The sequence below is a fragment of the Pelodiscus sinensis genome, chromosome 1 (genome assembly GCF_052426305.1).
Source record: "Pelodiscus sinensis isolate ZL-2025 chromosome 1, ASM5242630v1, whole genome shotgun sequence".
NCBI classification, from domain to species: Eukaryota; Metazoa; Chordata; order Testudines; family Trionychidae; genus Pelodiscus; species Pelodiscus sinensis.
The window spans coordinates 10,693,462-10,706,609 of NC_143052.1; the positions used below are offsets into that span (position 1 = coordinate 10,693,462).

General features: G+C 44.8%; 1 protein-coding gene across 2 annotated transcripts in view; it reads right to left on the reverse strand.

Moving 5' to 3' along the window:
* Window positions 1–13,148, reverse strand: part of PRKCQ (protein kinase C theta) — a 93,225-nt gene that overhangs the window by 17,058 nt on the left and 63,019 nt on the right. For both annotated transcript variants that reach the window (XM_089778217.1, XM_089778216.1), the window contains 2 exons: window positions 3,956–4,047; window positions 177–239 (listed from right to left, as the gene is read on the reverse strand). In XM_089778217.1, coding sequence (XP_089634343.1) covers window positions 177–239; window positions 3,956–4,047 — 155 coding nt within the window. The remainder of the gene's footprint in view (window positions 1–176; window positions 240–3,955; window positions 4,048–13,148) is intronic.

A 13,148-nucleotide genomic window follows, 5' to 3' on the forward strand; every position in this document is an offset into this window, starting at 1 on the left:
CTGAGACTTTTCCAGGCTATCTGTCTCAAAATATAATGATGAATGGGTTGAAAAATAAAGTGTTTTATATATTCCATCGGAGTAAGAATAACAAACTACACACTGGCAGGTACAATCAATATGTTGAAGATAAAAGCTAACTGTGCTGGGTATTAGATCACAAAATGTACAACTACCTGTAGATTATTCCCTTTGAATGAAGAAATTGTAGACCACAAATGATTTCAGCAGCATAGAACCTGGGGAAAAAAAGAACATGCATCAGAACTGATGTCTCCCCCTAGAAATTCTCTGCTTAGGGCCAGATCCACAGCTGGTACAAACTGACAACACTACAATGAAGTGAAAGGCGCACAGGCAACATCTTCAAAAGCAGCCACTTGATTTTAGGACCCTGACTCGCTTTTTCAAACATGACTTGGACACTTAAGGGTATGTCTACACTACATGGCTCCGTCGACGGAGCCATGTAGATTTGTTTATTGGGCAAAAGGAAATGAAGAGGCGATTTAAATAATCGCCGCTTCATTTAAGTTTAAATGGCTGCCGCGCTGAGCCGACAAACAGCTGATCAGCTGTTTGTCGACTCAGCATGCTAGTCTGGACGCTCCGCGGTCAACATCAAAGCCCTTTGTTGACAGCCCCGGTAAACCTCATCCCACGAGGAATAGCGGGGTGGTCGACAAAGGGCTTTGATGTCGACAGCGGAGCGTCCAGACTAGCATGCTGAGCTGACAAACAGCTGATCAGCTGTTTGTCAGCTCAGCGCGGCAGCCATTTAAATGAAGCGGTGACTATTTAAATCGCCGCTTCATTTCCCTTTGCCTACAACCCTAATCTATATGGCTCCGTCAATGGAGTCATGTAGTCTAGACACAGCCTAAAAGCCCAAGTCCCGCTGTCTTTTGATGAGGCATAGGCTTCTAAGGGCCAGATTAGAATAGCCCACTGGGAACCCAACAGTGTTTTAGGTGACTAAGTAAAGGATCTAAGCAGGTTTGGTTCTACAGGTTGAACCTTTCTAAACTGGGACTCTCTAATCTGCCAGACCACGGATGTTCCAGGACCAGAGAGTCCTGGTGGAGGGCTGGTGGAGGGAGCCCTGAGGGCCAGCAGGTCCGGGGCCTCCCATCACCGAGCTGCCAGCGGGGCCAGGAGCCCCACATGGCTGCCCAGCAGGGCAATTGAGGTCAGCAGGCCAGACGGGGTAGCTGGCCAGGAGGCCGGTGGCTGGGCCAGGGATAGGGGGGCAGTGGCAGGGGGGCCAGAAACAACTTCCCCTGGCTCCCCAAATCCCTCATCTGGGACCAGCCAGGTCCAGAGGGTGCTGGCCCGGGGAGGTCAAACCTGTACCTGCCATTGAAATGACTCAGGCAATCAATAAGAGTTGGCTCCAGTGTTCCTGCTAAGCTGCACAGCTTTACAGGGGATTAATCAGCCGGTCCCAGTCAGAGGCTCAGGGCTCTGTGCAGGGCGCTGACTGACTGGGCAGGGCTGATTAATCCCCTGTGAGACTGTGCTGCCCTGCAGCTAACCTGCTTACACACTTCGGAAAATCTCCTTAGGTGCCCAGTGCATCTTTAGGCACCTTTGAAAATTTGCTCCCTAAGTCCCTTTTGGAAATGGAACTTAGGCTCCCAAGCCACTTAGATCGGGGTAAGGAACCTCAGGCCCGTGGGTGGCCCCTGGCTTGCCTAGATCCAGCCCCTGAGGTTCAGGGCTTCCTCCAGTATTAGGGAGTCCGTGGTGGTGCTCCAGTCCCCCCCAGCTGTCCACCTCGTGGCTGGGGCACACAAATCTACTAGCCTAGACTCTGGTGTGCGAGGGGAACGTGGGGAGTGTCTTTCTCCTTCTCAGTCGGGGGCCATGTCAGTGAGGGTTTGGAGTTTTCTTTTATTTTTTTGCTTCTCACTTGTGTTCAGCTCCTGACTGATTTTTCGATGGGTCAGCGGCGCACGACCCCAAAGAGGTTCCCTGCCCCTGATTTAGATGCTTTTGGAAATTGTACCCCCACATGAGTGTACACTGGCTGCCGATCTGGCTACTCGTGTCTTTCCCCAGAACCCTTTTATTTAAGGTTCTTTAGATCCTGGTCCACGGCAGATTTCTGCATTGGGGTGAAACTTCACCCTCATCCACAGGACTAGGGGAGGGCCAATAAGCCACTTAAGTTCCACTACAGCCCTCAAAATAGGACTCCTGTGCCCAGAGGTGAATGTAACCCTACGACCATACTTCCACTGGATGCTGCTCCATCTTCTCATGACTGTCATAGGCTGGGGGCACAGTCCTCAGTATTCAATTACCACCCCCCAACAAATTAAACTTTTATTTAAATTAGGCTCTGTTATTTAAATAAAAATTAATTTCTAAGATGTTCCAATATTGACTTTACCATATCTTTTGTTGGCACAAGGACTTAAAAAAACCCCTTTTATTTATTTCAATTCCTCTGTTTTAATCGTGGCTAAATACATTTTTAATTCCCCCTTGGTATATTGTACTTCTTAAATAAATGTACCTTTCTAACATCAGATACAACAGGAGTCATGTTACCAATCCACCTTTTTTTGCTGCTCGGTGACGAAAACAAGAGACTCCCTTTTCTTTGTAAAATGCTATTTTTGTCCAAAGTAGGTGGTCCCAGGATTCCATAAAGAGGTCCTATAAATGGGCATGTGGCTTACAGGGCTAAAGCTGAAGAGCTTCAATTTCTGGGAATGGCTGAGGTGTCCGCCATGGAATTCTTTTGTGGCCCTTTTGCTCAGTGGCTTTTTCTATCCTGCAGCTACAGATTGACCCTCTCTGGTCTGGCAACATCCATAATCTGGCATGATTTTAGTTAGCCGGATGCCCACTTATCATGGGTGTGGCCAAGTTTCCCACAGTCCCATAAAGTTCATTTACAGCCACCAGTCCTGGCTCTCAGTGTCCTGTGCTGTTATTTAGCTCTAATTTATCCCTAAATATCCTCTCAGAGCCCAGTGAACAGGAGAAGTGTTGGTGTTGCTGCTAGACAATATTGACCTCCCCTGGTCCAGCAAATTCTCTGGTTGCGCATCGGTCAGGTCTCGAGGGTGCTGGACGAGAGAAGTTCAACCGGGAGAGATATAATTCCCTGCCCAGAGTGACATACACATGCTAGCTTTGACTGAACTAGACCATAATCTAGTGAACTAGTAGAGTAGCTGCAGCAGATTGCCTGCCTGAGCATCAAGGGCCTGATTAGCCTCTCCTTTACTCCAGTTTTACTTTGCTGAAACTTTCGGGGTTCTATTCCTGATTTCCATCAGTGGCAGTGAGAGAACTAAGGCCCTGATCAGAAAATCAAGGTTGGGTACAATTTGGAAAGTGAGGGCAAATAAGCACCAGGATGGCTGAGTGGTGAAGGTGTTGGGACTGAACCCACAGAGACTTATGTCCATTGGATTTTTATTCCAACTCCTGGTAGCTCCTGCTTGAGCAAGCTCCTCATGAAGTTGTGATGAGCAGGGTTCCTTGGGCTATGTCTACACTGCATCCCTCATGTGGAAAAGCCTATGCAAATGAAGTATGATTAGCATATTGCTGCACTTCATTTGCATAATTAATTAGGGTCCGTTTTTGCGCAAAAAACCCTCTTGCGCAAGAGCTGTTCTTCCTGAAAAAATGAGGCACTGAGGGAAGACGTGACATGACTGAGGCCAGATTATAATAATACCAACCCCATATCTACTAATTTTCACCTGTAGGTCCCAAAGTGCTTTACAAGAGAAGTACCAGTGTCATAGCCCCTATTTTTCAGGTGGGGAAACTGAGGCATGGAGAAGCAGCTTGCCCAAAATCACACAGCAGGCCACTGGCAGAGCCAGACACCAAACCTGCATCTGCTGAGCCCCTGTGCTTTATTCACGGTGCCTTTCTATTACACTAAATGTGTGACCTGTAAAGTAAAAGGCCTTTTTGACCATCTTACGTTGCTCTGGCGGTTTCAAACTTGTGACAGCTTTGGATATGAAACATGAGGTCTCCTCCATTTAGATATTCCATTACAAAAAAGAGGTTTTCCTAGAAAAATAATAAAAGGCTAGCATTAGATACTGAAAAGAAAAATGCCATTGTTAGAGGTAAGGGAACATCAGAAGGATACAATACAAAGTGGGATTCCTGAAGCAAGCAATTTATTTCATTAGTATTTCTTTTCCCCTTTCTCTTCCTTGAGCCCCTACTTAGCTCCCACTGCCCTGATTTGTATAAACATTGCTAAAAACATAATAATACTCAGTCCTTAACTCACACATAGCATCTTTCATCAGCAGATCTCAAAGCACATTACAAAGGAGGTCAGCATCATTATCTCCCATCCAACAATGGGGAAACTGAGGCAAAGAGCAGCCACGCACTTTGCCCATGTCCAGCCAGCAGAGAGACAGAGCTGCGAATAGAGTCCGGGGCTATGTCTAGATTGCCGGCTTTTGCTGGCAGAGAGTATGCAAATGAAGTGCTGATTAGCATTTTGTCACGCTTCATTTTCATAATCTATTCAAGCCAGTTTTGCACAAGGGATTTTTGCACAAAAACAAGCAGTGTAGACAAAACCCCTTTTTTGCACAACATCCTTATGCCTCTTTTCCAAATTAAACAAGCCCAGTTCTTTCAGTTTTCCCTCATAAGTCATGTTTTCTAAATCTTTAATAATTTTTGTTGCTCTTCTCTGGACCCTCTCCAATTTCTCCATCTTTCTTGAAATGTGGTGCCCAGAACTGGACACACTACTCCAACTGAGGCCTAATCAGCACAGAGTAGAACGGAAGAATGACTTTTCATGTCTTGCTCACAACACTCCTATTAATGAATCACGCAGCTCCATGCTGGGCAATACACATCATTAAAAGCCTGCTCTACCTTGAAGAATGGGTAGTTGAAAAGACAAATACATCAGTAGAGCCCTGCGCGGATACAAAAATGTGGATCCGCATCCGAACTGCATCCACCAGGCTATCAACTCATCCTCTGAGCTGCAATCTGCAATCCAGAGTTTATCTGCATCAGTACAGAAAACCATCGGGGGGAGGGGGACAGGCCGAGGGAGCACAATGAGCAAAGTGGGGGAAGAGTTGTGCAGGGAAGAATCAAGCAGCACAAAAGCAGGGACTGGGTGAAAGGGCAACATGGACTGGGAGGTAAGGGACAGTAGGGACCCAGGGATGGGGTTCCATCGGTCAGTGCTCACCAGGTGGAAGTGAGGGGGAGAGAGCACTCAGCCCCTCCTGCAGGGAGATTTAGGATGGAGCTTCTTGTGTCCTTTCCCTGCCGGCAGTGCAGGGGCCTACCCTGGGGCCCCTTCCCCACCAGGTGTCCAGGTGGAGGGGGAAGGGAGAGCTCTGTACGGGTATCCATTCCACTATCTGTGGATGTGAAGTGGCGATCCGTGGTTATGCAGGGCCCTGCACATAAGACGCTTTGCAATGGGAAAGCACCTTTCTAGTCTATGTCCCCTCTCCAAGGTGCTGAGCCCACTGGTAAGCTGCGGGTTGATTTCAGAGGGCGGTGAGTTACATGCTCAAGCCCCTTAGAGCGGTGAGGAATGCAACACACACGTAAATACGTAGCACTTGTATCACTTAGCCCATTGCCCACCTTCACAGGGCGCGGCACGCATGGCGTTAAATCAGCCTTCCATGCAACCGCTGTGAACGTGACTAACTGCTGGCAGAGGTGGTTCTGCCTTTATAAACAGCAAGTATGAAACCAGTCAGCATGTAAATTAATCTTTGGAAGGTTCGGTCTAATCCTGTGGTCAGCTGGGATCTCTCCACAGCCCTTTTCATGGGCTCTGTTTATTTTTTAAGTGCTGCACACTTATGACTACTGTCAGTCCAAAACCAGCAAGGAGTCCTGTGGCACCTTAAAGACTTAACAGATTGATTTGGGCATCAGCTTTCATAGTTTTTACCCATCAGAGCTTATGCCCTAATAATTCTGTTAGGCTGCATCTAGACTGGCAAGTTTTTCCACAAAAGTGGCCACTTTTCTGCAAAAACTTGCCAGCTATCTACACTGGCCGCTTGATTTTGCACAAAAGCACTGACGTTCTACTGTCCGAAATCAGTGCTTCTTGCGCAAATGCTTTGATGTTCCTGTTTGGGCAAAAGCCCTTCTCTGGAAATGTTTTTGCGCAAGAGGGCCAGTGTAGACAGCTAAAAACTGTTTTCCGCAAAAAAGCCCCGATGGCAAAAATGGCGATTGGGGCTTTCTTGCGCAAAACCACATCTAGATTGACACGGACACTTTTCTGCAAAAAGTGCTTTTGCGGAAAAGCGTCAGTACCAATCTAGACGCTCTTTTCCGCAAATGCTTTTAACGGAAAAACTTTTTAGTTAAAAGCATTTGTGGAAAATCATGCCAGTCTAGACGTAGCCATAGTCTTTAAGATGCCATAAGACTCCTCATTGTTTTTGCAGATACAGACAAACACGACTACCCTTGTGAGAGGAAGAAATATCTTCCCATTGCTTTAGCGTACACAAATATTTGACCCCTTAATGTGGTAGGCATACATGCTACATAGACCTGATATTGGTTTCCTTTGTTTGTCCAGCAAATGATTGCCATTCTAGAGCCAAATCCTCAGATGGTGCAAATTAACGTATAACTCCAGTGATGTCAATGGGAAACAGATCAATTTACATCTTCAAGTTCACCTATATCAGGTGGTATAGGCCTTATAGAAAAGCTCACAGGGCTGAGCCTACACTTCCTTAGGGAAGGTCTACACTAGACCTAGAAGACTGGGTTAAGGTACACAACTCCAGCTACGTAAAACATGTATCTGGAGTTGGCTTACCTTAAGCCAAGCTTGGCACTGTATTCGCAGCGGGAGGCTGACGGAAGCAAACACTCCAGTCAGCTTTCCTTACTCCTTGTGAATGTCAGGAGTAGTGGCGCCCACCGGAGTCACCCTCAGCATTCTATTTAGCTGGTCTTTCCTAGACCTGCTAAATCACACGCCAGAAGATTGGTCTTCAGCATGGCATAAGGCTTAAGTCTCAATGATTTTGATGGGACTGTTTGTGTGATGAATGGCTTGTGCAGGATCCTGTCTCTGTCCATGTGTGATTATTGGAAGTACAGAAGAAGCATTTGCAAGGGAAGCTTTTGGGGGCAATCAAAGCCTAGTGCAGGGGTGGGGAACCTGTTTTTGGGTCAGGGTCTGCTGGCCCACAGAAAAATCAGTTGCAGTCCACACACAAATGAGCAGTTTAAAAAAAACCACCACAACAAAAACCCCTCACTGATGTGGCCTCCGACTGAGAAGATGAAAGACGCACCTCACGTTCCCCTCCCATTCCAGAGCCTAGGAGGGTTCAGCCTAGTAGATCTGGTGTTCTCTAGTCCCATGATGGGGCAGCCGGCAGGCTGGAGTGCAAGTGTGGGCACCCTCATGCTGAGGGTGGTGGGGCTTGAGCCTCTGGGGCTGGATCCAGGCAAGCTAGGGCCCACATCCGGCCCCTGGCTTGAGGGTATATCTACACAGCAACACTATTTTGAAATAACTAGCGCTATTCCAAAATAACTTAAGCTGTGTCTAGACTGCAGGGTTTTTTGGAAAAAAGTAGCCTTTTTTCGAAAAAACTTCACCTGCATCTAGATTACAGCCGCGTTCTTTCGAAATTAAATCGAAAGAACGTGGCTTTTCTTTCGATGGTGGTACTCCTCATTTCACAAGGAATAACGCCTTTTTTCGAAAGCGCTCTTTCAAAAAAAGGCGCTATGTCATGCAAACTGTGCTTTTTCGAAAGAGAGCATCCAGACTGCCTGGGTGCTCTCTTTTGAAAAAGTGGCTTGCTTTTTCGAAAGTACTGGTTACAGTCTAGATGCTCTTTTTTGAAAGAGGCTTTTTCGAAAGAGGCTTGCAGTCTAGACGTAGCCTTAGTCCGTGTCTACACAGCAGGCAGTTATTTTGAAATAGTGTCAAAATATTGTCAAGCTGGAGGACTTCTTACTCTGACTCCTGTAACCCCCATTGTACAAGGAATAAGGGAGGTCGGAGGAAGAGTGCTCCATTTTGAAATAAGTGCTGTGTTAGGCTCCCTATTTTGAAATAAGATACGCAATTGACATAGCTCAATTTGACTAGCTTATTTCAAGTTAAGCCCTGCAGTGTCGATGTACCCTGAGATTCCCCACGCATGGCCTAGCAATTAGCATTCAAAATTAGCAGACAAAATAACTGAGAGTTTAATTTTGTTCTTCAATGCTAAAGAATAATTCCTCTTGTGTCATATCAGCCTATTCGCTAGAGATGGCAGCATTTCCTACAGCTGCCAGCCAGTTCAATTCAGTTCTCATCTTGCACAATGAGCTTTCTTTTCCAGTTCTTGCACTTGCAGCATCTTTTACTGCACGTTAAACAACCTGATTCAGAATGCATATTTGCAAGTCCAGCTGCTCAGTTTAAAGCAGTATTCACATCTGAGTATGTATATAAAGACACATGTGCAGATGGGCACATACTGAAGGCCTCCTGGTATAATTTAGTAAAGTTTAACAAAAGGCTAACTGCACTGCTTAAGTCTCTTTTAGGACTTCAAAACAGGGTTTTCTGTGGCCCTTAGGTGCAGTAGCTCTTTTAGGAGACCAGCTGCCTCTATTGCTGGTTTTAGGACTGGTTGAAAATATTCTAAAATTCTTTTGGGATGAAAATTGTGTTTCTGACTAAAGACAGGTGTACACTAAAAGGGAAAGTTGAATCAAGATAGGCAACTCCAGCTACATTAATTATGTGTCTGGAGTTGACATACCTTAGATTGCTGTGATTGATCTTCAGGAGTTAGATTTAGTGAGTCTAGTTAAGACTTGCTAAATCAAACTCAGAGGGTGTCCCTGCCAGTGGCTGCTACTCTTGCTCCCATTGGTCTCCTGCTGTGGAGATGGCAGGGAAGCTTGAAACAAGGTTTCTCAACTCCAGCTATGTAATTAGCGTAGCTGAAGTTGCGTATCTTGATTTGACCTTCCCTTTTAGTTTAGACCTGGCCTAAATAAAAATTGATTTGTGCTCAAAAACGTTTCCATCTTTTGTTGGAAAACTTAAAAATTCTCTAGCTTTCAGCCAGGTACTGAAACGGTTTTGGCCATAAGCATTTTGTTTTACATTTTTGACAAAGTCAAATTTTCTTTGCAGTGGGGAAAAAAAAAATTCTGACCAGTTCTTTTCAAAACTCCTGACCTGGAGACCAAATGTTTGGCTGGTCTAAACAGAGCTGTTTATCAGTAGAGCCTGGCAATGGATAGTGAATGGTGCTATGAAGACTTACACAAGCAGAGACGATTACTCTTTGTCACTTTAATAACCCCTGACATCTGCTTTCCTTCTTTCCTTGACTACCCATTGTGCAAAGGGCAGAACAGTTCTGCCCTCATGTACTGATATAATCTGAGTAACATCTTTTCAATACAAACTTTGTATTTTTGATGTTATAATGGTCCATTGTGAACTTGAATGAGGACAATAATTGCATTTTTTCAATTTCTTTGAAAGCTAATCTCTTGAACTTCCCTGGCCTAATCTGTATAATGCTGAACCAGCAGCACAGTGACAGGGCCCAAAAAACCTGGCATCTGCTGGTGGTAGAGCTAAAACAAGGAATTTCCAACTCAAGAAAAATCCTGATCATTCAATTTTTTTTTTTTACCGAATCTGTATGAAAAGTTGGATAACTGACACTTTTGATGGATCAAAATATTCTGGAAAATGTTGATTCAGAAATGGATACATTTTTCTTTTCATTGTTGCTGATTACAATGAAATTAATTCCACGTGCACACATTGGAATGTTTTACTTTGCTTTGTTGAACTGACCCAAAATATTTTCTTTAGAGTAAGTTCAAAATTAAACTCCATTGCTTTATGATGACACAGAGCCCCATGGGAGTTTTAGCTTGGGAGGTCCCATTAGGGCTAGGGTCTCTCGCTGGAGTACATCTCCCACAATGCACCTGCAATCATGTGTGTCCTTTACACCACACAGCTTAGTCAGAGGGGAATTTATGTTGCACATAAGAAAGAATGTGTGTGGGGGGCGGGAAAGGAGGGGGACACTGAAATATATCATAGAAGTGTTTTAGTAACATTTTTAAACGACTATAAATATGGTTTCTAGTTTACTGCTAGAGGGACTTTAAGTGTAAATAAGAATGTGGTGTATGAAGTGAAAAACGCTGTATACAAAATGAAACTGGCTTTTTCAAAAATAGAAAGTCTAATTTTATTGTTCAAGATCAGTGAAATGCAAAAAAAAAGTAGTATAAATGGTGAAGAGTTAATTCAGAGAATAACTCTATCAGATTAAATAATTTCAGGATTAATACATCCCTTTAAATCACATACAATAATTTTTTTTAACACATCATATAATTAGCTTGTTGAACTCACTGCTGAAGAAAACAATCCTAATTTAAAAAATAAATAAATACCAAAAACATCTGAAAAAAGAGCATTTTCATTTATTCTGAGAAGGCTAAAAAAATCAAGTGGTCTGATTTTCATGAGTCCTGAACAACTGCATCTTCCACAGAAATCAGCAAAGCTGTGTTTACACTGCAGCGCTATTTCAGAATAATCGACGTTATTCTGAAATAACAGCACGCCTACACTACAAGCCATTATTTCGAAACAATGTCGAGCAGGAGGGCTTCTTTCTCTGACTCCTGTAACCCTCATTTCACGAAATGTAAGGGAAGTCGAAGGAAGAGTTTTCTTCCTTCGACTTCCTGCTGTGTAGACAGCGCCAAAACCCAAATTAAGCTATTTCGACTTCAGCTATGCAATTGACATAGCTCAAGTTACGGAGCTTAATTCGACTTTAGCCCTATTGTGTAGACATAGCCGAGGAGTGGTAAGTATTTGGGATCTTTGAAATTCAGGCCAAAGTACTATCAGTCCTCATGCCACACATTCATAATTTCTGGCAGAGGTCAGGCAGAAACTACCCCCATAAAAGAGAATACTGGCCAACTTGGTGGGTTAGGAAGACATTATTCCTCTGAAGATATGTGGAAGATACTGAACTAAAGGAATTACTGTTTTTTTCTGGAGTACTTATTAGAGATGCCTTTATTCCTGTTTCTACTATCCTTTGTAGAGGCATTCAGTAAATAAACTCAGAAACTTTGCACTGCCAAGTAATCAATATTTGAGAATGGTTTCTGACTCATGCTTTTCTGTTCCAAACCACTTATGGAAAGCCATTCCAGTGAAGCCTTCAAAAAGAGATTCCAATAATAACTCTGAGGCCTGGTTCCTACACCCCAGTGCATCTGCTATCAAATACTTACTCTGAGGCTATTATGATTAAAACATGCCTCCACTGAGTGGTGAAAAGAATGTCTGCGGCTTGTTACAGCTCTCTCATTCAGAACGACTTTCATGAGCAGAGTGATCATGGCTTGGCTTGGAAAGGTCAGAGGAGAAAAACGTAAGTCAGAAATCAATCACAAGTCTATGGGCGATTTGGATGAAAAAGACATACGCTAAGTCCTACTGCATCAAACTAGAGTGTGAAATGAAGAGGCCAAACTTCTTTAAAATGTTGAAAAGTTGACTTGGGTAAGACCGAAGGAGATGTTTATCATACAACAAGAGGGTAATATGACATCATGCAACAGAGAATGGGGCCAAAAGTAATCACTCATTTGACCTCCTTGTATTTTCCAGGACTATTCACTAGACAGATCATTGATCTTCCTCTGACTCTAGGGGCCTAGGACAATCATAGAAGAATCATTGAATCATAGAACCATGGGGTTAGATGAGACCTCAGGAGGCCATCTAGTTCAACCCCCTACTCAAAGCAGGACCAACCCCTCTCAATCATCCCAGCCAGGGCTTGGTCAAGCCTCGCCCGAAAAAACTCTAAGGATGGAGATTCCACCAGCTCCCTAGGTAACCCACTCCATTGCTTCACCACCCTCCTAGGAAAATAGCTTTCTCTAAAATCCAAACTAGACCTCCCCCACTCCAACTTGAGACCATTGCTCCTCATTCTGTCATCTGTCACTAATGAGAACAGCCTGGCTCTATCCTTTTTGAACTCCACTCCAGGGAGTTGAAGGCTGCTATCAAATCCTCCTCTCCCCATTTTTCTCTTCTGTAGAATAAATAAGCCTAGCCCCTCAGCCTCTCCTCATGAATCCTGTACTCCAGCCCCCTAATCATTTTTGTTGCCCTCTGCTGGACTCTCTCCAATTTGTCCACATCCTTTCTGTAGTGGGGGTATTTTAATACCTGCAGTTTTGATGTCTCAGCCACCCCCACTGGGAGTAGATTCCGCTTCCCAGGTGTAATTTTTGTTAAAAATATTTATCCTATTAGCTAGTCTGTTTTCCTTCCTTAGTTTCAGGTCATTGATCTTTTCTCTACCCTCAGCTGAAACTAAATAATCTCTTCCCTTTATTTTATGGGTGTTCCTTTCCCAGATGTACATCTTACTGACTCATCTTCCTAAAGGGAGAAAAATAGATGCCGGGGTTGAAAAGTCCATGAGCCACAGTCACAGGCATTCACAAACTTTTCTACAGTAAATGTCATCTGCTCTCTTTAAACAGGTGTCGTGTGGAAAGCGAACTGTATATTCAGCAGAGGCACTATTGGTTTCCTCTGGCCCTGGCCGCTCTGCCTTGCTAAGCAGTTGTGAACATCGAGCGTCACTAAATCACGGTGTACAAATGAGCACGGAAGCCTCCTGAGATTAATTCAGACCTTCCAGAGCTGCCTGAGTGAGCGGAGTAGTAACTGGGATGTTTTATTTGTCTTAATGCCAGTTTAAAATGTTACTGTATAGAGGAGTGGTCCCAAATTGTGGGGCGTGCCCATAGTGCACTGGGGAGGAACACTAGGGAGCAAGACCCAGGCCAGCCCCTAAGGGAAGCAGAGAGCACCACTCAGCCCTCAGATCCACCTCCAGCTCCACTCCTGGCCTCAACCATAGCTCTGCTCCCAGCCTCAGCTCCTGGTGGCAGCTCCATTCCTGGCCCCAGATCCGCCTCCAGCTGTGGCTCTACATTTGGCCCCCTTACTCCTGTCTGCACGCCCCACCCCGGGTGCCACAGCTCTGCTCCTACGCCGGCTCCCAGAGGGAATGCAAGCAGGAAGAAGGGGAGCCATGACC